We start from the raw sequence: 27,564 nt of genomic DNA on the forward strand, positions 1-27,564 counted from the left end.
ATATGTATGTACACATACATACACTACTTTACGGAAATTTTCTATGTACGGAGATAGTCCTCCTTACCTCATCCACCATACGTCAATCATTGACTGAAAAGATGCATCAATATATGTCCGAACGACATTAAATCTATTATTGTAATAAGCCCGTTATAAAACTACTTTTCACGACACGCGTATCATACTCAACACATTCATCAGTGTTTCTTCCGCCAGAAATTGGATTTGGCGTATGGGCAATAGCGCAAAGTGCGTAAAATAACTAGGCGGAAGGTTGGCTGGCGTAAGTCGCATGCCTGGGCACCTTCAAGCCCATAAGGGAGTCGGTAAATGCAGGGCACTGACGTTACCCTTTTGCCCGTCGTACCATTTTGCTTGTTTCTAAAGGTTCTGGCCGTTCTGGCTGTCTAGCAATCTTCATTCAACCCGGCCCTACCAATATAAAACCAAGGCACGACCGAGGTGACGCCAGCTAAACGTAAACCGCAACAGTAGATCTAGCGCACCAAATTCATTGTTGAGAAAATTCAATAAAACCTTCCTGAATTGCGGTTCGTGCATGTATGTGTAAGTTTATTGATAGCTTATCCAAACTTGGTGAAATATCGTATTTACTAATTCGAAACAACGATGTCAATCGTTACGGAGCATGGCGGAAAAGGTTACGCGCCATTACCGCAAAGTATGAGCAATACGGATACTGAGAATGAGGATGAGGGTGTCGAGAAAAAGTCATGTCAATCTACAAAGCACGATTCAACGACGATGCAGGAGAATGTGAGATTTTTCCCTCTCGACGAATCTAAAAACCTGGCAAACAGACTGAAGAATGGTCGAAACACTAGTTTGGGGTACTGCAGCGACGATATACCGATAATGGTTATTGACCAGGATGCAAACAACGACCTGTGGAAGAGACCGCACATGTCTTTCTTACGGCAATTATTTTTGGCTGCTTCCATCCTACTCTGTCTAGCAACGATAGTCATATTTCTATACGTTCTTCCCTGCAATGAATCTAACTCGCTACGACCAGCTATCAAAAATCGCCCAGCCTTACTCTGGGACAACACTCTTCAAGGCATGGGTATGCACAACCACACTAAGACAGCAATTAATCAATCAGTAAATCAATCATTTTTACCATCATTCTTTACCAACAAATCAGTTTTTCAGTAACTGTAATATTAATTTTCAATCGTGTGATATCGCATCTGACTTGATCTGATTGAAAAGACACATCTCAACAATTTTTTACGAAACATTCACATTTTTCAAGTTTTGTCGTAATGACATAGTTCATCTTCGATTTTTGTTAATTTAATAAATTTCTTCTTGACTCTAGTACCTAACATTCATGTCTTTGAATTCAGCAGCATTTTTTTGTGATGAATCTCGTTTGCTATGTACTTACTCAACAATGCAAAACTATTACTACTATTAAAGAGTGATCACAAATACATTTATCATAATTGACTGGAAAATTAAAACTTTTGACTTCCGTTAGAAATTGAATGAGCAATGATAATCCTTGACAAGATTTCAGTTTCATTGTATAGTGAAATGTTTATTTATCTGACAAGTAACAAAGTCATGAAAAATTGAGAAAACGTTACCTCAGTAAATAAGAACAAAGTTATTTATAGAACCTTCGAAAATGAATAATAATTTTTTCTTGGTTTGAATACTTTATGAAAATAACGGCAGAAATTTAATGTCCTCAAATTTTAATCGTTTTGAAAAATATTAATCTCATGAGGATTTTTCTTCAGAATTATACGGACCTATCCTAGTTATTCCTGGCACCCCACGAAACCTAGTAATGATGTATCGAGAACAACTATATGGGGACTCAGTTGGAAAAATGCAAGGGTCAATGGTGCCACTTCGAAAAGGTGGAGTAATCTCGATACACGGAGGTAATGGTTTACTTCTTTGGGTTGTTCGGCTGTCATACCCGCCAACAGAGATAGTTTGCAAAAATCTTAACATGGATAAATCCAGAATGCCAGAAACCACCTGTCTAGTCGCAGGAGAGCCAGGACTGATCAGCATTAATTCAACTACTGGGTTGACGCAGTGGAGCATTAGCGCGTCTACTCATTCAAAGCTGCCTATGCTTTTACCTGATATTGATGGTGATGGAATCGCCGATCTATTAAGTGTTGTGATATCTAAGGACCAGAAGAAACAAAGTCCAGCTTTATTCTCTGGAAAAAGTGGATCACTGCTGGGTCAAGAACTGAAACCAGAGTGTCGTCGTGTATACGTTTCCAGCTTAGATTCAAATGATACAATATCTTACCTCTGTGATGACTCTAATGGAAAACGTCAGTAACAGTACACAATATTTTAATTTTTCAAAGATTGTGAACAGGATGAACATTGAAAGGGATTACCTATTTTTGAAGAACTAGCGTGAATTAAATGAATCTTTCAATAACACAAGAGTTATTATAGCAGTTGGCAAAGATTTGAAGGTGTAAAAAATGTGTGAAATATCCTCAAATCTGGAAAAGATGAATATCTTAAGCTGATTGACTAAAAATTTGTATTTGCACCATTAGCTAGTGAATATTTAGAGTAAAGAAGAAATACTTATGTTTAGGGAGTTCAGGTTTTTATAAACCTTTCCTGGAAGAAATTAATTTTTTATTTTCACGCATGAGTGTGAAGCAGTTTTTTTTATATTTATGAATTCACGTATAACAAAATTGTATTGCCATGTCATTATTGTCTTACAACTCGTTCAATATGGCTACTTTGTATTTTCTATTCCGTAGAAAATCTGACCATAAACTACTTTCAAAGACTTTTCAATTTATTTTGATGTAATTTTCACATTCAATTTTTCAAAAATATGTTCTGTATGTGTTTATAAACTGCATCAAATATACTTTAAATATGCAACAATTTACGTCTTGCAACGATTGAAACGATTTTGATTACATATTCAGATCATCATGGATTTGTGTCTAACCTCACCACGAATTGTACTCATACATTGTTTCTCCCATTCCAGAATCCACGAAAACAATAACCCTCAAGGAGTTGTTCCCTAGGATACAGTATCCTAAGGCCATGGAGAAGATAACTGATGAACTGAACGAGTTACAAAACCCTGTTGTTCCGTCCGCGCAAAATTCGGATCAGCATATTGTGCGCCTAACTGCGTTTCACCAGCTGGGAATAGAACATCAAGGAACATGTCCTGGTGATCTTTGTCAAACAATAATGAACATCACTTTTCAAAAGGACTCAAACCAGCCGCGTATGATTTGGAAGAGTTACGGACCAAACGCATACGGAATGAAGCCGGCCATTTTCACACAGATTAACAATCCACTCGTGACGGGGTTTGTGATGAAATTCTGGCAATGGACTCCAGATTCACAAATAGATAAAATAAACTCGAGCATTGTGCGGCGTACGGTAATCGAGCGAACATTGGTAGTGATAATAGATGCGGCTGAGGTTCACCCTGTAAATGCAAGCCAGACTGAAATCACTCAAATATGCGATGGTACAAATTGCCAGCCAAGTTTGGAGCTACAAAGCCAATCACTCGTCGTTACCGACCTGAACGACGACGGATCTAGAGAATTAATCAGCTATCAAACTTCGTATGAATTTCGCGATAATCTGCAGTTACTTAAATCAAAGGTCGAGTTCATTATGCTCGATGCCGAGGTAGCAAAATTAACGCAGATTATAATATCGTAAATTGTTAGAAAATATCGGTTCAATGCAATAGTCTATCTTACCTGAATTAACTACATGCATACAATTATACTATTTCTGTGCTTCTCAAAGTTGTTTATCAACTTTATCAGCACGAAATATGATTCTACACGAAATAGATTATATTTTCAAAGAATTCTGTGCAAAAATAGTCATTACATTTAATTTAATTTTAATTAATACATTATATTTAAAAAAAAAAATTCATAAAATATCGTCAAATTTTTGTCGTATTCATCAATGCAAATCGACTGTGATGCTTTAAAGATGTTCCCTAGTTATTATATTTTATGAATTTTATTAAAAATCGAGTGAACATTTTGATCCACAAGCTTTGAACGTACCTAAGTTTTTGCCGCCTTCAATCTTTATAGAAAATCTGTAATCTAAACGTTCCTAGTCACGAATAAGTATTAAATACCTATATTTTAATTTACCAATATTTCTAATACTTTTATTCAACTTGACATTGGTTTTAAATGTGTCCTAATTTGTAAATGAAGAAAATTCAAATAATATAATTATATACACAACTTTAAAAATTCGATTTTGTGCATTTCTACTCTCAACACTTCTCCCAGCTTCGCGACATGATATGCGTATACCCATAGATATGTATACATGTGTGTGTCAAACGCATTTAGAATCCGTGATATAGTAAGGAAAAACAAAAACCTTACGATTATTTACAAAATCGAACCTTATACTGTTCAATTTACGGAGTAAAAACATTACGGTCACAGTGAGATGCCAATTTTTTTTCTCTTTGATAGGCAAATTGGCTGACACCAGACATTTCAAATCTGAAATGAATTGATTGAGATTATCCATAAAAGCTACGACTGTAAAAATCTTAAAATTCGTTGTAGCTATGAGTGTGATAAAATACCGGACTAGGTATACGTGATAAACGTGTTTATTCGCAATATTACTATACGAAATTTATAATTATACGGTCTACTGATAGGAATTCTAATCTCTTCTACAGTGAGTCATTATCGATTTATTAGCTTACCACGTAGACTAAACGCTTTTTACTTATTATCTACATATACATCTGAATAATAAAGGGAAGTCAAAGGGAAGAAAAAAAACGGAGGTAAGATAATAAAAGAAAAACCGGAACAAGATTGCATATGCGCACTGGTGGCGCGTGTCTCCTCCCGTATTCATGTCGACGCGCCAGGTCAACAATCACACCTTTTATGGCCGCGAGGAGGGATCACAGCACAGAGTATGCATATACCGTATAATAATTCGGTTGTCCATGGAATATCGAGATTTAAAGATCTGCAAGGGTTAGTTTGATACAAAAGCGCGCACGTGATCGCGGTAAAACGAAGGGGGTGGGCGGGGGTGATCTTTGTGATAAACAACCGAAAGAGAAAAACGATACAAAGTATCTAACGAGGGTATGCGTAGTGATCATTGTGGCATTACAATAATGTGCGCGCGGTTAAATTAGCGGGTAGAAAGTAAACGATATCGTCGTCGCCCCTTATCATTGGAAACTTAGAGGAAGATAGAGAAGAAAAAATAATTGCAATCGAATAACAATCGAGTAGGTCGTGGCGTTGCTGAGTGGCAGGGGAAGCAGATAGCTAGGTGTGTTGGTTCGTCGAGTGTGTAGATCTCGGATACAACAATATGGCGGCTAACCTGGAAGAGGAGCAAAGTTTGCGGGAGTGCGAGGAGTACGTTCAACGGCACAACATTCAGCAGGTTCTGAAGGACTGCATTGTCCAACTGTGCGTTGGCAGGCCCGAGAACCCAGTCTCGTTCCTACGCGAGTATTTCCAAAAACTTGAAAGGGTAAGAGCCTAATAACCGACAATACATCGCTCGTCTATCTGTTTCGTGATCGTCGTCTGTCACGCAACCTTCAATGTTCAAAAACCCATATGTGTGCACCCATTATTTATATTTACTGAGTCGCTACGTCGTCTCTCGCGAGTCGTGTCCGTCGTCTTCGTCGTGTCGTTGTCGCGTAGGAAATTGACGATGACCCGGTTGCGTTTGATGTCTGACGTCACGCCCACGACACCAACCACGGCCTGTAGGTTTACCCACGCCTTACACATGCATGCACATCGGCAGCTGTGTTAAATCTTATATGTATACATACCGTATGCGATTATAAACCCTGAATCGCAATTAAGTAAATCGTCCCGAGAATTTTCTTTACAGTCTTCGTACTGTTTCATCAAGTTAGGTTAATGATCACGTCGTAGATACAAATCGTCCCTGTGGAATCACAAGTCAAGACGGGAAAAAACGACGCAAATAAACAAGAGTTATTTTTATTCTTCCTTCACTGTTTTCTTCTCGGTTTCTTGTTTTTTATTTCTTTGTGCCGTATAGGTATATCGATTTTCCTATCCGTACACATGCTGCAAGGGATAGCGAAAGCAGCGCGGGGCGATGGGGGGAGGGGGGAGGAGGGATATTTTCTCTTATTACATGCGCGGAGTATGAGAATGGATGTATTCATCCAAAAAAGATGACCTCGGTTCGTCAAATGTGATGAAGTAATAATAACAATGATAATAATTTTGAAAAACTGTAGCAATCCTTATTTACAAAAACCGAGAAATTTTTCTTCCATACGAACAAGATCCATGTTCTTTGAATTTTAGAATTGTCACTTCAACTAAATTTGGGCATTAAAAACTGTACCTGAAATGTTCCTCGTCACTTACTTCAATATTTAACATGACTTATTTTTGCGACCCTGCCGTTATCAGCTTTTGGTATGTTCATCTATAGCGTACCTAAATTGAGAGAATAAGAAATTCATTTGTTTGTAGAAAAATTATCGCGGGATCTAACCAAACGTTCTTTAGAACGAACATTAAATAATATCAAAATTGTTGCTACAGCTGATTTATTATTGAATCGTTGTACGTACGTACGTCACACAATTTATAAATAGAATATTCCGAGCTGATTTCTTTCGTTCGTTTCAAGTCTAAACTTAAGTTTCACTCTCAAGCGTCGTGCAAACAATATAGTTCACGCCTCATTCGAAACGATCTGTGATATCTCACAGATACGAGACGCAGCGAATTCGAATTGCGAATTGTGTGTTGCGTTATTCGTATAGATGTACGTATGTACATACCTACGCTATGCATTATAGGTATGTATATAACGTGGATATGTATTTATACATTTTGCTGATTCGCTTTTTTCTCATTTGTTGGAGAATTTTCTTGTCGTATTTATACGTATATTATCGCGCATAAAAATGATCAAACAGATACGTACAAGTGGCGTTTACGGCATGTGTGTTATACTGTTTATCTACCTTACATCGTACCGATGCGTATATAGGTATAACTTCTACTGAAAGTAAATTTACGAAGACCGACCCCCGTGCCCGTTTCCCTCCGCCAACAAAACGGCGAAATGTGCGGCCGAAATACATATTCAAATATTTATCCATACATGTATCTTCGATGAATTATATAAATCTTGCCGGAACACTTTTCCGAAATCTGCAATACATACAAGCATACGTCGCTACGCCGCGTCTCCATGTATGTATTAAAATTTGTTCGCAATACATAGCTCAATTGTGCGAACAGAACTAATGCGGCAACCAACTATAAAATCCATGATAAAATCGTAACGAATCGGCAAGTTCGCGATTTAATTGCAATTCCGGAGACTCGAGCGCCCGTCTGTAAGTTTGAATGCCTTCGAGTAGGCGCTGCTTCTCTAAACATAGAATATTCTCAAAATATATTTCAAACGTTATATTGGTATTCATATAGGTATCTGGGTATACGTAGAGGCTGTCGAGTGGCGGCAGCCAAAACCAGACACATACACTTCTAGTATACACATATATATGTATATCTGAAAATATGAACCACAATAAACTACCGAAATATTCCAGAAGTTATTTCATCGCATCAACTTACTAGCAATCCCCCGTACGCTAGTCACCCTCGTCATCGTCGTCGGCTGTCCTTGTAGTTGCGGTCATTCGAGTTTGAACCGTCCCGCGAATCGTATACTCGATTATACCGTCGAGAAAGATATATCCATGTTTATTGGATTAGGTGCACGAGGCTCTAATAAAATTAGGAGCTTGAATCTACCGTCCCGAGACCTGTAGTTTTATCGTTCAAACAGTTTTGTTTCTCTCAACTTAACCCTAGATATTATTACTGTTAGTATTATTATTGTCATTATTATCATCATCACCATCATCGATATATTGGCGCATATAATCTATCCAGGTTTATATTATAAATAAGCAAGTGATAACGAGAACGAAGGTGAAAGTCAAGCAGGAGATCGATTATAAGAAACAAAAGTTAATAATAATAAAGTTGAAAAAAGTGAAGCACCGTTCTACGCGTAGACAAAAAGGAATATAACTGCGGTAGCGAGAGTACGAGAAACTGTTGAAAAACAACTTAATTTGGGTGACGTCATGGAGGTACGGTAGGTAGGCGTTTAGGGTAAAAGCTTTGCAATTATTAACTCGCACGTATATTGTTGAATATGATCTTATATGTAAGTTACGTCATACGCGTACATACCGAAAGAATCTCGTGGCGCAGACCCGTGTGCTCAAACGGATCAGGGTGAATCTTGTAACATAACTGTAATGATGCATGTTTAGGAAAAATCGTTACTTTGCACCTTTAGGAACGTCTGAAATTTAGTAAACCATGAGAAACAAAACATATTCTTATTTTGAAAAGCCAACTCCTTCAAAGTCATTCCAAAATTGTGCAATAACAATTTTTTCCCTGACGTTTTCTTACGTTAACGTTACTAACTTCAGTCTCATTCAATGCAAACTAGGGCTAACTGACAACGGCTAGCGCGACGCACGAAGTCACCTCAGGTAGCTTGGAAAAGGCTGTTTCGCGAAATCCTCTGGGGAATATAACATAACGTGTGCGCGAAACGCTGATGGCAATAACAAAACTAATGAAACCCGAGTAATTATACTTCGCCACAGTCAATTTTGAATGTAAATGGAAACTAAAAGAATAGGGTACGTGCATAATAAAAAGCATCTGCCGTGTAGGAACGATCGTGTAAAATTATTTTTAATGGTGAAAAAAGGGGAAAATCAAGAACAGAAATGAGAGACAAAACTATTTCAAAACTTTCTCAGTTTGGAAACTATATATTTGATATACACTCGCATATTCGGCGGCGGTTTCGTAACGTTTTCGCATACGTATTTAAATATAGGTGTATACCTTGGTATATATTCTTTTTTGCTCCTTGATTTCTTGACAAATATCTAAGCTGATCTGAACATAATTTTGTTGAAAAACTTCGCTATCGAGGAAAGTATGTAACGAATTATTTGTAACTTCTGGTTGCGGAATGCCTGCAAAGATTTAAATATTCGAAAACCTGACGATTCCCGAACTTTTTCATCTATTCCGCTACATTTTCCTCTTACGTAAAAAATGCAGAATTGGCTGATTCGTATGAATTTCGTGTAATGAGAAGTCACGCGTTTATAAGTGTGGCGCGAAATTTATTGAACCGGCATTATTTCCGACGTGAAGTTAATAATAATAGCACGTTCACTACTTCGACAAAAGAATAAAAAACAAATAATTATTGCTCTTTCGTTCATTCCCATCTCTCTCAAGGAACAAGCACACGATGCGAAACAGCAGAGCGCGACGAGTCCTGAGGACACGGAAGATATGCCAGCGGGTCAACAAGGGCCGCAGGTGCCTCGGCGCCGAGGAGGAATTTCGGCAGAGCCGGTGTCAGAAGAGGATGCGACCAGCTACGTTAAGAAGGTGGTGCCAAAGGACTACAAAACTATGGCTGCCTTGAGTAAAGCAATTGCAAAAAATGTACTCTTTGCTCATTTGGACGAAAACGAGAGGTCGGATATATTCGACGCGATGTTTCCCGTCACGTTTTTACCTGGCGAGCCAATCATACGCCAAGGTATGAAAGACAGCAAGATGGTTCAACTTTTTTTCTCCTCTGATCTATTTCATTATTTCAAATTGTAGGAGACGAAGGGGACAATTTTTACGTAATTGATCAAGGCGAGGTCGAGATATTTGTCAACAGTGAGTTGGTAACAACGATAGGCGAAGGCGGCAGTTTCGGAGAACTTGCGCTAATCTACGGGACTCGGCGAGCGGCTACAGTCAGAGCAAAAACTGACGTGAAACTTTGGGGCATCGACAGAGATTCGTATCGGAGAATTCTCATGGGTTCTACTATTAGGAAACGTAAAATGTACGAGGAGTTCCTCTCCAGAGTTTCCATATTAGGTAAGAGAAAATAATCCAAAAACTCAATGATTATTAAATAAAAGCTACCAGTTACGGGTAGTAGCGGAACGTGGTAATGCTGGTTAAGATATGGCAACCAACTTTAATGATAAAAATTAGATCAAAGCTTATAAGAATATAAAATTAAAAAAAAAAAATTATATGAGTAAAACTGTAAAGCATTTGTGTATTTAGCAGAAGTTCAGACTGTTTGACTGCTAACGGCCCTAGTCTAGCGACTAAGACGTTAAAAAAAAAAACAATTCAAGATTAATTTACAATTGCAATTGAAATGGACTCGTACAACTCATCTTTATTAATCGTTTCTAATAACAAAACAAAAATGCCGCATGGAAATTTTGAACGTTTCCATACGTCTAATTAACTTTCAATTCTGCTATTTGGTGAGAAGTACAGTTCGCGACGCAAAGTCGTAAGAAATTTAATTTCAAACACGTATCCGCAATCATTGCCTACCCTTTTTTCAGAAAGTTTAAAAATGAAGTAAATTAAAGCCTTAATTTTAGAAGTAAGAAACCTTATCCCCTTCGAAATTTAAACATGTTTTCTTGACCAAACTTAATCAGAATCGTTGGACAAGTGGGAAAGGTTAACGGTCGCAGACGCTTTGGAACCCGTAGTTTTCGATGATGGTGAAACGATCGTTCGGCAAGGTGAACCCGGCGAAGATTTCTATATTATTGTAGAGGGAATGGCTGTCGTTCTTCAACAACGTACAGAAGGCGAGGAACCTTCGGAAGTCGGCCGTCTTGGGCCGTCGGACTATTTTGGTGAGTAGGAAGGGTGAAATTAAAAAATAAACCGCGTAAACTATATCTCAAAGATGCTTTCAAACATTGACAAGTAAATCTGTACAATTTAGCCGTATTTTTGTCTTCTAATTTCTCGATACTCTTTACAGGAGAGATTGCGCTTCTACTGGACAGGCCGCGAGCAGCTACTGTAGTTGCTACAGGGCCGTTGAAGTGTGTCAAATTAGATAGAGCACGATTTGAACGTGTATTAGGTCTCTGCGCCGATATTTTAAAACGCAACATCACCCAATATAACAGCTTCGTGTCCCTTTCCGTATAGCTGTCTCGCCGTTATCTCAAACAATCAAAAATCGTGTCGCGCCATCCTCCCCGTGTACACAACAATCTACAACAATACACCCTGACCGTTAAGATTTATTATTTCATTAATATTATATTTTAATTATTATTATTGTATTATATACCATCTATTATTAATATATTCATATTATATATTAGAATCTCTACACTATAAATAAAATTGAATGATGATTATTACACATTACGAAGATAATGTGTCATATCTTGGACATCACTGTAAGTTGTGACCTTCAAATCTCAATTTACTACGTGCAGGTTTTTCTAATATATTTTATTTATTTCATTATTAGAAAATGACAATAACGGTAACAGCAGAAAATTCAAAACCATACCTGTAGAACCATTTATCAATAACGTAAAGTAAAAAAATCGCATCTTTTGAAATGTTTGAAAGAAACAACGAAAAGATTTCCGTTAACGAATTTTGCCATACCATTTTTGAATTAGTGGCTGAATAAGAAAAAATCACAATTATTACACAAACGAAAAATAGTACATCGTATATTACGGGAGAAAACCGAACGATTGACGGGAGTGCGATTTTCAGAAAGCCAAAGTGCACGAAGGGCGCGGTGGAAGATCGCCGACGCTGAGCTAAAAATCGCATGACCAGCGTCAATCGCCTTCCGCCCATGGTGCACACGATACTCTTCGTCCACATCTGCATTGAAAGTTTGCCTTCGAGTACACGATCGTCCTTTATCGCGTAGTACAGACTCGATTTTGCGCCAGGTATTCGGAGAAGCAGGTGCAAATAGTATTAATATTATGCAACAATGAGGCAGCGATCTTTTCCGGCCGAGCGTAAATTTGCAATATTCGTCTTCGGCTCCTGTCCGTGTTCACCTACGACTCAAGTTGCAATCTTAGGATCGGACGGAAAAGATCGTTGCTTCCTTGTTGTAAAAGATTCTTTATGGAACAAGAGTATGTTACGTGTTTTTCACGAAGCACGAAATTAAGTTTATGGGTCACGTAATATCAGATTTGTTCGCGACACCGCATGAGCGCAGTACAGAAAAGACTACTTATACTCCTCGGACTTACAAGTAGTCTTTTCTGTACTCTGCGCATGCGGATTCGTAGACTCACTCAACCGTCATAGAAACGCATACTTTGTGTACGAAAACAATCATGCAAAAACGCGTAAAACATCCTCGCGTTATATAAATATGCTTTTGCGCCCGCGCACTTACGATATTTCGTGCCCACCTATTCGTTTTCTGACGGGAAGAAGACACTTTGCGGCCACTTTATATGCACGATAAGTAATACTTTCTGTGTAGGTTGAACAAAAAATATTTCAATCTGTCCACAAGGTTTCGTTACTTTTTTCTTACGAATAGTTTATAACTGTAGAGTTCGTATTAAGAAACATACGTCTTAGTCATAACAACACTTATCAGAAAACAGCAGATAACACTAGAGAATGAATCAACGACGAGACACTAACAGCAAAATCTGAGGTAAAAATAATTTATTATGTAAACGATATCAGATGGGCAATGTATTGTACATTGAGGTATGTATGCCATAATTATGTCATTTATGCAACAAATATTTACTACCTTAATGTATATGATTTATGTGTGATTGGAAATTGTTTCATGAGCATCATTTTCCCGATGCACACAAATGTTATTTACGATCAATTTCTATACATACGTGAATGCAATAAATCCACGGTGAAGTTCTGCTTTTCTTCTCTCATTTGCTTTCATGCTTGCGTTCTCTCTCGATCATTATCTTTCACACCCTCTTTTACTCTCACTTTCTTTTCATTAACTCTTTTAAAATGTTGCCGTTCAATCGATACAAATATAACATACATACATACATATATAAATATGTCGGAAACAATGAATAGTGTATAAGTTGGGGAAAAAAAGAAAAATTATTTTACATTTTTTACAACTTTTTTTGTGTAGTTTTGAAATTAATTCTTAATAGAGGCGCTGCCTCATATTTCAGTCTTCGCCACAGCGCTAACTATACGTTCAAGGACGTTAAGCGTTGATATGCATCGAGCCAGACGTCCTCTCGTTGCATCACGGACGCAATACAATAATCAATGGTTTACAAATAGGTATTCTCGATTAAAAACGATGGAAAAAATTAACAAGTTTCCTTGAAGCGTTGCATGCGGATTGGCCAGGATTGCAGGAAACTTCTGTGTATACCTGAGGTTTCCGTTGCTTGGTCCAGATCAGGATTTCTCGAATTTGCAGCACGTTGATAAAAAGCACCCTAACCTGATGGCGAAGAGAATTTTTTTCTTTGTCGCTTGTAAAGGAACCGTGCTGATCGTCAGGAAGATGTAATGAAGTATGAAATCACGCCGATAAGTTCTTGAGCCTCCAGTCTTAAGAGACTACTCTATCTGAATAGTTTTAGCGTTTTTACCGGCGGGAGGGGGGGGGGGGGGGGGGGGGATTGAGAAGGGAGAGCCAAGTGAAGAATCATACGACTTGAAATTATTTTTCGAAAAATAATTGTATCCAAGTTTTAATACCAGAGAATAAAGAGGGATGATGTTTTCGAAGGTGTAATTGTACACCGAATCTGGAACCGATTCTGGCTTCATGCCAATGATTCCAAATCAAAACGATGAATTTCATGATATATTCAGAGCTTTTTGTGCAACAGAACTGCTCGATTCTGGCTGCTGCTGCTCTATTAGCTATGTACAACAAATGGTGATCCGTGTCAGAAGATATAATTATACATGTAGCGCCGGTAACGACTTCTTCTTCTCCTAAATTTCGCTTTAGTAAGCTATTTAGCCTGTCAATAGTTGATCCGAAGTTGGGAGTGCGATGAGGATCGATAACAACGACTCATCCGCACTTATGTGTTTTGTTTTTGAAGGTGTAAAGGAAAACACAATGTATTCACACCATGACAGGTGTACACATCAAAACAATTTGATTTCAAAGCAGTTTCCTCGTGAAGAAAAGAGGATCCGGGCAGCAGCTACCAGCTACCTAGATTACCACTACTAGTCTTGCAGTCAACTTGGATTCGCTCAGGGTCGGCGTAAGCCAACCCAAGCTCGGAGACAAATTCATAAAACTTGTCCAAAGAATCAAAGGCCAATTCCGCAACGATGAAATCGACCGCCAAATTTTGCCGGTAGCTAAAGAGCGGAAGAAATAAATCGATTAGCAAAAACGGCAATACTAGATCATTCGTTGAGTTTTAAGAAATGACATAATAGACAGTTATAACGCTGGCGTCAATTTCCTGAAACAAAAAATTGATATATGTTATGCCTCCCCACCCCCACCCCCATCCCCATCCCTTTTCCATTCCTTCCCTGGTCCAGAATTTTGTGTTAGCAAAGAAAATGTGACTTTAAAACGAAAAAAGAAAGAAAAACAACATATTACTAACGAGACTCTCTTTACACAAATACTTACATGACCCGATAATATAGAAAGTATCATCGATAAAGAGTAAATAATGGTACATGTGAAATACGTACGATTTTATCATATGTTTTAGCGCATTCTTGCGCTCCCTAGCAATGAACCAGTCCATAAGAAAGGCTGCCATTCGCGGGGTTTTACGGTACAGTTTGAAAAATACGTGGAAGTTACCCAGCCACCACGCCGAGCGGACTTTTAGTGCATGTTTTATGCATTCATCTTCTTTATCTTCGGCTGTCAAAGATGCTAAAATTGTTGTCAAGTCTGAAACGATAAAAGAAAACCGTACATTAAATAATTTTCTTGTACACTTTTGATACTTATATCAATAATTCAACTTCCTGTAATAAACTAATTGTATATCTCACCTTGTGTATTTTTCGTGAATATGTAGTAAAGTATCCTGTATGCTACGAACTCTGTACGATTTTCACCACCAAGATCCTGATACAGCATTCTTAACTGCGTTTGACACTGGTTGAACTCTTCATGGTCACCTCGCTCTAAGGCGACACGAGCGTGAGTTTCGTAAACATGAACTGTAAACGAATCCCTTATACCCTGCACTGTTAAATCTTGACGAATTGATTTCAGCTGGTCGCAAGCGTATCTGTAGTCCTGCTCAGCTACCCAACGTTTTTTAACGTGAGCCAGAGAAAAACGAAGCACACTTACTGGCCGCACTGCGGAAGCTGCAGGAGCCTGAAATTGATCAAAAATAATCCATTAAAATACGTAGAAGAAAATATTTATAATATTTCTTTACTTTACAATTAAAATAACAAATTGTGCTAATCTTTTTTTTCTTGAGTAGATGAACATAAATTACAGCTGCTTATTGAACTTTTAGCGGAAATTAACAAGACACAAGGCTCACAGAATGTCAATAAAACTTACAGAAGTGAGGCGTAAATAAGGTTTTTCAAGATCCTTGCAGGTACCGACGATGTGAAGCCCTGTAAAATCAAATTCAGTAGCACCATCATCCTTGATATTTATGCTGTTCCTGGAAATAGAATCGCTGAAGCGTGCAGCACGCTGTTGAAGTTTTTCCTTGGATCCAAGTTCATCTCCGTTTCCTGTAGCTAAACCAAACTCTGAATAGAAATGTGATTTATTTTGCTTAGCCTTCTTCATCTTTTTGTTGCTGGTACTGCTGTTGTTGCTACCACCGCCGCTGCTGTTATTGTTGTTATAACTCGGCTTACTTCTGCTCGATTTTTTCGACTTTGACGACGAACACTTATGCTCGTGGTCCCGGTCGCTTGTATTAGACGAAGAAGAAGTGCTTCGCCTGTACTTTCGAAAAGGAGGGCTACGCGACCTCGACCTCGTCCTCGACCTCGACCTCGACCTCGACCTCGACCTCGACCTACGGTGAGAGCCGGCAGAGAGACGTGCACCAAGACGGGCCCCAAGAGAAGTAGAGAGGCCCGTCTTGCGCTGGCCTCCCTGTCCATGAACCACCAAAGGATTTCCCAGCTTCAAACTCTGGTTCTGAGCCTTTATCGTCATTGTCATGCGCTCGCTGTGAATGCTTGGTAGAGGCTCTTTATCCCAGTCCTTAACCCACAGGGAACCGTCGTTAGCAGAACGCGTTATTTTACCCTTCAGTATAATTTCAACTTGATCCTTGTCAACGCCTGTTTTGCATTTCTCGTAGCAACGATTAACGTAGTTTTTTAGACTATCAGGCCAGTCACCAACAGGACTCGTGTTTGTCATAGCAGTTGGGGGAGTGGTACCTACAGCCGGTTTTCTAGGAATATTTTGAGCAGTGACTACTGTTTGGGAATTTAATGAAGGTGTCACTATTTCCGGCGGGTTTTCTGAAGGTGGAGGAGGCACGGGTGGTTGATGCTGAGTTGGAGGTAAAGGCGGTAGTTCTGACTTAAGATTAGCCCCAGGAATAAAACTGGTCGCAGTTGCATTATTGTTTCCTGGAAAACTATTGTTGAACTGCGCAGCCAGGTTCTTATTCCTCTTACGTTTTTTCTTAGCCGCTCCGCTGTTACCTGAAGGACTGAAGCCAAGACCTGTTTTCTTGTTTTGAAGATTGAAGCGGATTTGACCACCATTAAATTCTGCAACAGCAAAATATCTATTATACAATGAGCTTTGTTGATAATTTGCAAACATCATGAGTAAATGAATAAATTCAATTTTTCTGATTGTTTCTTCGATACATCTGAATTCAAACTGTTGGTGAAAATATAAAATATTTATATCTGTGAAAGTGTAAGAACTAACGTGAGTGATCGTTTTGTATTCCATTCCAACCATTGTAAGGGAAAGAGCTGTAAACGAAGGGTGGTGGTTGCTGGAGTTGCGGATTATGGTTATTTGGCTGTTGGGATGACTGCGAAGGGGGTGGAGGTCCTGGGGGAAGAGGGGGGAGGTCAGAGTCATCGTCAAGCGATACGGGAGTTCCAGGTACAGGCGGCTGCTGTGACTGTTGCTTTGCTTGATTATTTTGAGTTGATGCTGTCTGCTGCTGCTGTTGTTGCTGTTGCTGCACCTGTTGCGTGTTAAACGTCTGACCATAACCCGGCATCATTCCTTGGTTGTAGTAAAACATCTGACCTTGAGATCCATACCCTTGGCCATATAATTGCCTGTTATAACATCAACATAAAATTATATTACTTTTAATTAATCAAGGTCTCCAGGTAGAATCAGAAGTATTAATTTAGTTGAAAATCCATAAAAATTTCTGATAACATAGACCAATTTTGTGATATAACTTTGTCTTGCTCAGTGTAAGGACCTTCAGCCTATACAAGAACACAATGCAATAACTATAAAGAAAATCTATTTCTCGTACGAAAAAATAATCATATTTCAACACCTGCTTGGGTACTTCATTAAGTGTAAAATAATGTACTCCAAAAAACGCGATTCAAATGCGGCAAGTACATTGATTGGAAAAAAAAAATGTTCAGATAGCAACTGACGGCAGTTGAGTTGCTAACGAAAAATATTTTGTACTTTACGTTTCTAATAAAATTCAGCAGTTTCACGGAGTTTTCTATAATTACCGCACCTTCTGCCATCTTAACCTTAGAACACATGTACGGGGTCATAAACAACCCCAGCTAACTTTCAAATTGCATTCTTAAGCTAAAATTTGATATTATTCGTTGGGGACTGTTACTATGATTTAGGTTCACTATCTGGCAGTGAGGTTCAGTCAGTGGTAGCATCAGTTGCTTGCTGGCTATTACGTAAAGCAATTGAAAAAAACGGCTGGGGTCATTAATGATCCCAATCTAAAGCTGCTGTTGGTGATGTGTGGCAATAAGTGAATTCAACTTTTTTTACTCAAATCAAAATATATGACTTGTTATTGCGTAATTTAAGCACCAATAGTCACATATATTATCTAAAACCATATACCGAAGCAATTTTTTCCATGAACTCGATCGCTTTGTAAAAAATGCAAACTTATTTTTTTTTCTTTTCATCAACTTGCCAGCTCCGTATATAATGTATGATATTTCTTTATCCAGTAAATGGTTCAAAGATACAACTTAGTCATATGCGAGGAGCACCGAGCGACGCATTGTTGCCTTTGCGCTATTGCAGTTAAATGAGTTTTTTTTTCCTTATTTTATTATTATTAATTACATAGTTTTTATATAAAAGAAAATATACGATAACCCTTTACAAACACTTCTTTTGTTATGTTTTTATTAACTTTCTTATTTCCATATTCCATATGTTTTTCCCATTTTCATATCCCGAAATAACCATACTTCTTCAACGGAACATAGGAATAGTAGTTTTTCTTGATAGTCTGATATCATCTTCAAAATCGCGTTTAAAGTTTGGAAATCGGTTCATTAAAAAAAAGGCGCTAGATTGTGTTAGACGTTTTTGAAAGATGACGTTTTCGCCGTTCTTAGCACTTTTTGGTAGTTGTTTGAATTTTTCACAAACCAAACTTCAATGAAATTGAATTTGTTCTTTACCATTAGTTTCCTTATTAAAAGAAGGAAAAGATTTATGTACTTACAGGTCCCATTGTGGATTTTAGAACAATTTTACAAACAAGAAACGCGTGGGATCAGTATCGACCCCACTCATGAGTTGATGAGTAGAAAAAAAAGATACGTGTGTTCTAGGGTTAAGATAAATTATCATAAGAAAATAATAAACTCGAGGTTTAATTGATATTGGCGGGCAAACTCCGGATGAAATATAACATATCTAAATATACAAATGAATCAGCGGCGGAATCGAAATGTTTGAAGAACGAAAGGCATATGCTGCGGCCATTTTGAAAAATTCACTACGCCTTTAGGGATTTGCGTTGAAAGATTAAATTTGTTAAAAAATATTATTTTTACCCTGCATAGGGCGAATAGAGAGTTGGATGAGTTGGAGGTGGATACTGCCAAGTCATTCCCGTCATCGTTTCGGCGGCTAGTTGCTGTTGCTGCTGCTGGTACTGATGTTGCTGCTTTTGTTGAGACGCTACGGGTTCACTCTCGGACATTCCTCGGTGTAAGATTTCTGCAGCCAAATTATCTGGTTAGCCAATTAATATGAGAATACGACTACTAATTAATTCTTTCTCGATATTCTATATCGTTCATATCTCCTTAAATTCTACACTCAGAATATCTATTCGTCCGCGGTCGACAATTAACGTAAATCTGTGCGATTATGTCACCGAAATACTCGTGATACTGTCAGCCATTACTTGTCTGCAGTCACTATACACTTTCAACCACGGTCTTGTGAGTATCTCCTCTCACCATGTCCTTGCCTTAGAGCATATACTACAGTTCGCGAAAACTGTGGCCGTAGTGATAAGAGAGCTAGAGATATATCCCCGGGTTACGCTGGATACTCCATTGCTCTCACTTTGCATTTGATTGGCTGAGAGGAAACGTACCGGCCAACCAGGATGTAAAACGAGAGAAACAGGCTGTACATAGCATAAGTGCTCTATCTCACTCCTCCGCCATACTTTCTGTACACGCAAGACTACCTCCAGAACAAGTCCAGAACGCCTCCAGCGTCGACTGAAGATATACCTAGAAGACTGATCAAAATACATGAATATGGTGATCTGCGTGGCGTCGATAAAACTACCAATTTGTCCTCAAAATGGAAACCTCCCCACGACTGAAAAATTCGTGTCGTGTCCACTGATCTCTATATAACAGAGATCAGTGGTCGTGTCAGATACCATAATGTCTGTGTACAACCCATGTATCGGACTAACTTGCTGCATTACCTACTTCGTGCTCGAGGGATAAGTGAAGGAATATTGCGTCGTTCACGAAGTTAATTGAGATAGTAATCGGAGATTATTCTAGGTGTAAAATAAGGTTACAACGATTTTTAAGAACGGAGTGTAGTAGTCGAAGTGGTAATTGTCGTCCGCGAGTATCTGAGAACGGAAAAAAGATTTCAGTGTTAATATTCTTCTCAAAGAATCTTACACATTAGTCCAATTGGAAATGGATTAATTTTCGAGGTTCGTTGTGCTTGTGTCGCGGAGTACCAAAGTGGCCGGATACCCCATTTTGCCTTTGTCTCCGGCCGACAAATAGACGGACAGACAACGGGAGAGGGAAAAGGAGGGAAGAGAGATAGAGAGTAAACGACGCTCTGGTAAATGTTGGCGGACCAAAGAGAGTCGCGCATATACTCTATACGGACCAAAAGTTTATTCGGCATCGAATTATCGACTGAATCTCGAAAAAGAGTAAAGAAAATATAACTGTCAGGATTGAAGCGTGGAATAAAGTGCAAAGGTGTGTAACTACTGATACCCAACATCGGGGGACTGACTCTCTTCTAAAAGTTTAACAAACCAAAATAGAAATCGTCGACAATGGAGAAATGTGCTCGCGAAGTTCGTAAGCGGAGATGGCGGCGCAAAACGGTGCACCACCTCTATACGCGTTTTCGTTATTCGGTAATCGGTGGATCGTCCCCGCAAGTACGCAACGACGCGAAAACTCGGAAGAAAAAAACGAATACGGCAGCCGGCAGCGCCGCTACCTCGGGTTGACGTGTCGCGTATGCATATAGTTTCAACTACGTTGAAGAATCCAACCCTCCATTTACCCACCCATCCATCCATCCAGCCAAAAATATTCCACACGCGCTTTCGAAGCATCGATTCGGTCGGATTTGGCTGTCGACGCTGCCGGGTCAGCGCCAGCCACCCTCAGTAATGACGTCATCAAACTGACTGACGTCACGCGCTGAACTATCAGCGCGCGCCCTCGGCTCGATGCATGTGTGTGTGTGTGTGCGCACGATTGTATACACACATTCGCGAATACACGCGCGCGTTGCCTCGTCCGCATTTGAGAGGGTAAGAATGACTGACCTGTATGAACTTGGTTGCGTCCTCGCGCGTAAGTACGCTGGCTTAATTATCCGCGTTTGAAATCGGCGGTAATTTTCACTTACATTGCCGAATCGGTAAGCGTGAAATGGTATTCGGGGCCAGCGGCGGTTCCGGTGCAGCGTTGTCCGGGCAACGCTCGGGCTTCAAAACTCGTGTTATAAATTGAACGTACGGCAGGTACAGGCAATTTACTTCGCGGATATTTAGCAATACAAATCATTTCTGGTCAACTGAGAGAGAAAGAGAGCGAAGAGACAAATCGCGCAACGATTTGATTTTCGATTGATGAAAGCCTGTACTCCCTTCATAATGTTACGCAATCTATAACTTTTAATATCGCAAGCCAATAAACCCCAAGGACGAGTGGCCCTGGTTTATCTTGACGATGATGATGATGATGATGATGATGATGATGATGATGATGATGATGATGTATGAGATTAGAACCACCTGCTAGATTCTTACCGTCCTTAAATCATCTTCTCTCAGAATTAACGTGTTCAATAATCTCACAGGAGTTGTTGGATCCTCACTTTTACTACACGCCTCCTTCTCATTACCACATTATCAACAGATTTTGTGGAAAAGTCTACTTAGGTCAGTATTATCACTATCTTTTCATCTTTTTAAATAGTTCCATATATCTATACGTGTGATGCTTTGATATATTCCAAAACTGTTTCTGCAAATCCACAAGTCAACCATTATTTCACATCTTACACTGGCTCCAAGAATTGTATAACTTATTATTTAGTCCTAGGTATAAAGTAATTGTAAAGATCAAATGCAACCAGTGAAAATTCTGTATTTTCTTAACACATTGCATATGGGAAATGTACTTTTATATGTTTTTCAGTCTGTCACTGCAGCATACGTCACATAGAAGTACATATTTACTAGATTTGTGCTAGAGATCGGGTATTGTAAAAATATGATGGACATTGTATATGTGAGCTCCCTAGAAATCCACAAAAAAAGCACCTGCTACATGCATAAGTCTGTGGCCAAATGTACTCAAATGCAATGTGTTGAGACTGCAAATGTTTGTCAGATTCTATCCGGAATTCCTTTTTGTAACAAAATATTATCACATTCCTAGGATTTGGAATTATAGTTGTTTTTAACAAAACTAAAGCCCCCACTGATAATCGGTACCAGTTGAATTAACAATAAATTCTGGTAGACAAAAATTAGAATAAGTAAGGATGCCAACAAATTTTTTTAAGAATATGTGTACCTGACTTGGGCCTACTTGAACTACTCATAACTTGTGGATTAAATTGTTATAGTATTTAATATCCTAGACAGCACACAGATTAGAAAATGCTCCTAGTAACTTATTTTGTTTTTATTTTATTAATAGCTTTCCTGTTATTAATTTTTAGAAATTGCGAATCCTCATGGAGTTTTCTTAAATCTTTCGAGAGCAGAACAGGAACGTACGGCACTCGCGATAAATAGACAGCAAGTTTGTCTCCAGGGGGGGTACAGCTTGGACGGTCTAAAATCAGACCTATTTTTAGGAGTTTTTTTTTTTTATTTAAGAAAATGAAAACACTTAAAACAATTTCAGTTTGGGGACTTTGTTATGTATAGTTTCAAGAGCATCTTAAAATTTTTTCATTGAAATTGATAACAAAATGGCGGCATAGCACATATAAGTAACTAGCAACTCCGAACTCAAGGGCTTTTGTGGTGACGCATCTCCTGACATCACTATCCAACTTGTAACAGATACAAAAAATTTTTTGATTTAAAAACACCTTTTCAGGTTTGAGATAAATGATACAAAAAACGTTTCAAACATATATGATTATCAACAAAAATTGTTAAAAAATCCTTATATGAAAATTTTGGGATTGATATTCAAAAATCTAGCCACGAATTCGAATCGATAAACAACTTTTAAAGATTGTGTACAAAATTTCAAGTCAATCAGATAAAAATTGACCGAGGAATCTGCGCCACTGAATTGAAAATGTGGTCGTTTGCTACTTATATGCAGCATGTCTCCATTTTGTTATTAATTTCAATTACAAAAACTCTAAAATGTTCGTCAGATTATAAATAATAAAGCCCTTAGACTCAAGTTGCTCTAAGTGTTTTTATTTTCTTTAAAAAAAAAAATCCTAAAATAAGTATGATTTTAGACCATCCAAGCTGTACCCCTAGCCCCTAGGATCTGGGACATTGATCCTGTATTATTATTGTGAATTTCATCCTGAAAGTAAATACTTGGTCATCTATGACTGCCCGACATACACAGAGTAGTGGATCGCAGACACTTTTTTTTCAGATGTGTGGTGTTACACGCTTTCATTTGTTCAATATTTTCCACATAAGACATATCAGTATCTGCTAATATTCATCTAGATTAGTTCTCGTAGATCTTTGTGTGAGTCCATTAGAATCTTTCAAGAATTTACAAAAGAGGTTGAAATTTGGTACCTAGGCTCTATAGTGGGACATACAAAGAATCTTTCACTGCGTTTTGGAATGAGCTTGTCGGGAATTACGTGGGAACATTTCGTGCTGTCTGGGACATCACTTGCATTTGCAACAATTAATTTGTCTAATGTTTACTTTGTTGCTATGGTTTATACTTAATTTTGATTCTAGCTGAGATGTCGCGTGATTATGACAGCAGGAGAAGAGGTGGCAACGGTAGCGGATCGAGCAAGATGCGAATGGACACAAATGTCTCACAGTCCAGACCACACGGGGAAAGTTCTGGCAAGCGTAGAGAACTTGACAATATGATGAGAAAAGCTAGGGAGTCCCAGTCAAGTTATTGGAATAAGAAGCTGCTAGAAGTTGAAGAGCGGGATCCGAACAGGTGGCGTCACAGCGGGTACAAAGAGCTCTACATCGGTGGGACTACTGGTGGCGAGCCAAGCAGAGGAAATCCACGTAGCCCTCGGAGTCCAAGACCCCGCAGTCCTCACAGCCCTCGTCCTCGCAGCCCCAGGCCTCGGAGCCCTAGGTCACCACGCGAGAGAACTTCTCACGCTAATCGAACACGTGTAGCGCGCAGTCCAAGCTCGGGAAGCACATGTTCCGATCGATCGTGCTCAGTTTGCTCTCCCAAAGAGCGTCGCCGCGTTGCGCCACCGTCACGCTCGCGTTCTAGATCCTTTTCTGCATCCAGATCAAGGCCACACGTCAAAGAAATTCCAGCTTCTAGCTCTAGGGTACCTGCTCCAAGGGCTAGACCCCGGTCACCTCCTTTACCACGACCGCGTACTCCACCACCAGCTCCTCAGCCCCCACCGAGCAGGCATCACAAAGAGTATAAGCAGGGTAAAGAGAAGGAGGCCAAGGCCCGACGCAAGGAGAAACATCACAGCAGAGTCCTAGATGACCCGCGAGTTCCAGATCCTATACCATTGGTATGGAATGTGCATATTTGTTGAGTCTGGTAGAATGAAACTTTCACAGTATCGGAAAATTGTAATTGAAACCCAAAGATTTCTAGTCACCACGAAGATCTGAGAATAAATAAATTATCAAGAAATTTAGTAAAGATCTCGAATATTAGGGACTCCCATATATTTGGAATTTCTTAAAATATAAACTTCAGTTCATCAGAATTTGTTATAATCATCATTAGTTTGTTATTGAGCTTTATCTGGACACGGAAGAGAATACCCAAGGATTTTCAGAAAACTACATCATTTCCAAAAATATTTTATAATTCTAGAACATAAATAAAATGCCAGCATAAATCTACATTCAAAGAAAACTGACTTTCTATATTGAACTTCTACAAATGTGATATGAAAACTTGGATATGAATTTTTCTATAGTTCCATTTTGAAACAGGCATTGTATTCAAGCATTTTTTCTAAATCTTAGTTTCCAAACAGATTTGAAATTAGTGAATTTTCATAGTGACACTGAAACAAGCAACTTTTGTCTAGATGCGTAAACCGGTTAAAGTTGAGAAGATGCATCCTAATCACCCTCTACCACAATCCATTCAATCTGGACATCCGCCACTGGATTCATCGGCTAGTGATGATAGCGACAGTTCTTCTAATACTTCACATGTCGGACCTCCAAGAATGACGTTGTCTGAAAGGTACATTAATGAAGTTATTTTAATACATAAACTTCTTATTGAATCTAAAATCCAGCAACTGGTTAAAGACATGGGTGAAACATTGCAGGAAATAGAATAGTACAGTTTTTGGATGATTGAGAAAAACTTCGCAAAGTAGTTTCAAACTCAATTATATCTTGTAAGGTTTTCTTGAGGTGTAATTAAGTCTGAGAATCATTTTGATTGTTTAACAATTCTATTTACAATGGCGATAGCAAAGGAATAAAATTGTGAGCTGAATTCTTTTTTAAAGTGTCGAGATTTATATGTAGAATACCTCAATTATTGTTGGGTAAATCTGATAAAGACTTATCTAAATTAATCATATTGAGGAAAACCGTTATTTCGCAATTTCAGAATTTTCTAAAACTTGGTAAACAGTAATAATGTAAGACATACTCATATTTTGAAAATTAAGCTCCTTCAATGTCATTCTAAAATTGGAAAATAGTGAATTTTTTTTTGTTACTTCGTTACAATAACGTTACTAAGTTCACCCTCCTCTAAATTACTCGTTTTAGTAACATAAAAATGTTTAAGCCATTTATTAGGTACTTTCGAATTATCAGTTCTATAGCACTTTTAAAAGTATTTTATTTTATGTACTGTACGATAGCATGAGTCTAATGTACCAGTTAATACGATTCCATATTTCATTCAACCTTTGAAACTAACGTAAGAGCCAAAAGTTCCCTTTGATCCAGGAAAATATATGTACTAATGCAACAAATGTTTTTCAGGTTTGGTAAAATGGCACAATGGAGCGTAGATAGAAGAGATATGGAGAATATGCGCATAACGAAGGATGGTGAGAACGCCATGAAAGTGGTAATAGAGGGAGAAGAAAGAATCGCTCGGCTGGGCTACGACTCACCTCCACCAGGACATTATCCAGAATCTCTTTTGGCCCAGGGGCCACGTGGTCTTGAATCATGGGACGATGTACGTGTTAGGTACGATTACTACAAGGCTCGTGGTTACCTGAGAGATCTGACGCTCGATGATTACGTTAAATGGGAAGAATGGTGGTACAAGTACCAGGAATGGCTGGAAGCTGAACGATATTACGAGCAATGGGCTACGAACCGCCCTTCCGGTGGAGGTCGTAAGAGACGTGGACGCCGCAACAACAATGCTCACTAGCCAGAGTAATTTCGAACACGTTAACGACAAGTCGACTTTCTCGTGAACAATATCATTGTTGAATACTTATACATTATTTACTATACATATAAACACTCATCGTAAATGCATTATTATCAGTATAGGTATATCATGTATGTACAAGCTCTATATTACGATTAAATATTATCATGGTCACGTTGCGTCTTATTTTTCTTTATGTGTTCAAATTGTTTTACAACTACTACGTCGAAAATCATTTTGCGTTACGCAGATTAATTTTCGTCAAGTTTCATTTCCTGAAAGATCGGCAGCCCCTCCACCATCTACTTTTTGGGACAATGATCCATTTCCGAAGGTGTAAATAAATGATTCATATTGAAACGTTTTCATAAGCTTGTTATTCATAATTTTGCGAGGAAAATCTCAATAAAATTTTGATTATATTGAAGTTGTGACTGAAAATTCGCTAAGGTGGTTTCTGGTTCGTAGTTCCTATGCCAGAAAGTAACATTTACGCACCGAATTGAGTACAGTTGTTGGGAGAATATTTTGCAACTTTTGAGCTCATGGATTTCCTTCAAAATTCGAGGATTTTGAACGTGCTGGAGATTTTATTTTCACATGCATATCGATTGCCTTGACTGCGCGTCAAATACTTTTTTAAATACGAGGCAATTTTTGCCAGGCCCTATTGTTAGATGCACGTACCCTAAGTATACATGAAGAATAGTGATATGCATATCGCACGAACTACACAGGTATTGCTGTGTATACACTTCTAGAGAATATGTTGTAAAAGCTACAATCAAATTTGGCATTTGCCGAAAGATTGAGAAATGGCAAGACCTACTGTACTTATGTCAGGCTGATCAATAGACGTCTTGTATGAGTTCATAAAAAATCTTAAAAATCTGTTATCTACAGACTAATTTCATTGGACTCGCTAAAGTAAATTTCGCAGATCTCGCTATTTTTTTTTATTCTGTGGTTAAATTATCAAACATTTACTATAGCTTCCACGATAAATTGTGCTCTATATATACTGTACATTAGTCAAATAATTGTGCGACTTCATTTAAAACTTACGAAGAACATAAGAAAATGAAGTCAAATCCTTACTATTGATAACATATTTATTCAAATTGAATTAATTATGTATGCTCGTTCTTACACCACTAAGAGTGGTAGAGCATCCGCCGCTTTTTTGTATCGCATCGCCAGTATGTAAGCCTTTTTTACGGAATAGAATTACAAGATCGATCTTCTTCGTAAATTTTACGGATAATGTTTCTATATTGTATAGTCAATCACTCTTGCCAAGCATTCCTTCCTCATGTATACGTAGTGTGTTCCGCATTTTGTCTGTTAATATCATTCG

At 38.4% G+C, this 27,564-nt stretch overlaps 4 protein-coding genes across 11 annotated transcripts; 3 read left to right on the forward strand and 1 right to left on the reverse strand.

Annotated features, from left to right (window-relative positions):
• Positions 1-62: 62 nt before the first annotated feature.
• On the forward strand, positions 63-4,291 carry LOC124213809 (uncharacterized). Its single transcript, XM_046615467.2, has 3 exons — positions 63-1,090; positions 1,776-2,333; positions 3,026-4,291. Exons 1-3 carry the CDS (start codon positions 634-636, stop codon positions 3,724-3,726), a joined length of 1,716 nt encoding a protein of 571 aa, XP_046471423.1. The 5' UTR covers positions 63-633; the 3' UTR covers positions 3,727-4,291.
• Positions 4,292-4,942: 651 nt separating this feature from the next.
• On the forward strand, positions 4,943-14,729 carry Pka-R1 (protein kinase, cAMP-dependent, regulatory subunit type 1). Of its 4 annotated transcripts, none has more exons than XM_046618830.2 (5): positions 4,943-5,556; positions 9,378-9,687; positions 9,756-10,022; positions 10,610-10,813; positions 10,945-14,729. In XM_046618830.2, exons 1-5 carry the CDS (start codon positions 5,392-5,394, stop codon positions 11,115-11,117), a joined length of 1,119 nt encoding a protein of 372 aa, XP_046474786.1. In that variant the 5' UTR covers positions 4,943-5,391; the 3' UTR covers positions 11,118-14,729. The 4 variants fall into 4 exon arrangements, with proteins under 4 accessions (XP_046474786.1, XP_046474787.1, XP_046474788.1 ...); XM_046618831.2 differs by lacking the exon at positions 4,943-5,556 and adding an exon at positions 7,699-8,194; XM_046618832.2 differs by lacking the exon at positions 4,943-5,556 and adding an exon at positions 7,700-8,203.
• LOC124215438 (leukocyte receptor cluster member 8 homolog) lies at positions 10,944-19,362 on the reverse strand. The gene is made up of 6 exons (XM_046618824.2): positions 18,936-19,362; positions 16,837-17,201; positions 15,484-16,670; positions 14,955-15,288; positions 14,643-14,850; positions 10,944-14,294 (listed from the first exon to the last, which is right to left on the reverse strand). The coding sequence occupies exons 1-6, from the start codon at positions 19,082-19,084 to the stop codon at positions 14,132-14,134; spliced, it is 2,406 nt and encodes an 801-aa protein (XP_046474780.1). The 5' UTR covers positions 19,085-19,362; the 3' UTR covers positions 10,944-14,131.
• Positions 19,363-19,784: 422 nt separating this feature from the next.
• On the forward strand, positions 19,785-26,381 carry LOC124215439 (serine/arginine repetitive matrix protein 3). Of its 5 annotated transcripts, none has more exons than XM_046618828.2 (5): positions 19,785-20,354; positions 21,303-21,556; positions 23,579-24,348; positions 24,880-25,040; positions 25,802-26,381. In XM_046618828.2, the coding sequence occupies exons 2-5, from the start codon at positions 21,394-21,396 to the stop codon at positions 26,202-26,204; spliced, it is 1,497 nt and encodes a 498-aa protein (XP_046474784.1). In that variant the 5' UTR covers positions 19,785-20,354; positions 21,303-21,393; the 3' UTR covers positions 26,205-26,381. The 5 variants fall into 5 exon arrangements, with proteins under 5 accessions (XP_046474784.1, XP_046474783.1, XP_046474785.1 ...); XM_046618827.2 differs by having other exon boundaries at positions 21,318-21,556; XM_046618829.2 differs by having other exon boundaries at positions 21,475-21,556.
• Positions 26,382-27,564: the final 1,183 nt, after the last annotated feature.

The sequence above is a fragment of the Neodiprion pinetum genome, chromosome 3 (assembly GCF_021155775.2).
Source record: "Neodiprion pinetum isolate iyNeoPine1 chromosome 3, iyNeoPine1.2, whole genome shotgun sequence".
Classification (NCBI taxonomy): Eukaryota; Metazoa; Arthropoda; class Insecta; order Hymenoptera; family Diprionidae; genus Neodiprion; species Neodiprion pinetum.

Bases quoted from the DNA above. Each gene is read 5' to 3' on its own strand.
- LOC124213809 (XM_046615467.2), top strand. From the start codon at position 634: ATGTCAATCGTTACGGAGCATGGCGGAAAAGGTTACGCGCCATTACCG. The intron at 1,091-1,775 runs GTATGCACAACC...ATTTTTCTTCAG, and splicing joins CAACACTCTTCAAGGCATGG to AATTATACGGACCTATCCTA. The intron at 2,334-3,025 runs GTCAGTAACAGT...CTCCCATTCCAG, and splicing joins TGATGACTCTAATGGAAAAC to AATCCACGAAAACAATAACC.
- Pka-R1 (XM_046618830.2), top strand. From the start codon at position 5,392: ATGGCGGCTAACCTGGAAGAGGAGCAAAGTTTGCGGGAGTGCGAGGAG. The intron at 5,557-9,377 runs GTAAGAGCCTAA...ATCTCTCTCAAG, and splicing joins ATTTCCAAAAACTTGAAAGG to GAACAAGCACACGATGCGAA. The intron at 10,814-10,944 runs GTGAGTAGGAAG...TACTCTTTACAG, and splicing joins TGGGCCGTCGGACTATTTTG to GAGAGATTGCGCTTCTACTG.
- LOC124215438 (XM_046618824.2), bottom strand. From the start codon at position 19,084: ATGTCCGAGAGTGAACCCGTAGCGTCTCAACAAAAGCAGCAACATCAG. The intron at 17,202-18,935 runs GTAAAAATAATA...ATGTTATAACAG, and splicing joins CTCTATTCGCCCTATGCAGG to GCAATTATATGGCCAAGGGT. The intron at 14,851-14,954 runs GTGAGATATACA...TTATCGTTTCAG, and splicing joins ATTCACGAAAAATACACAAG to ACTTGACAACAATTTTAGCA.
- LOC124215439 (XM_046618826.2), top strand. From the start codon at position 21,394: ATGAGATTAGAACCACCTGCTAGATTCTTACCGTCCTTAAATCATCTT. The intron at 21,557-23,578 runs GTCAGTATTATC...TTTTGATTCTAG, and splicing joins TTGTGGAAAAGTCTACTTAG to CTGAGATGTCGCGTGATTAT. The intron at 25,041-25,801 runs GTACATTAATGA...AATGTTTTTCAG, and splicing joins AGAATGACGTTGTCTGAAAG to GTTTGGTAAAATGGCACAAT.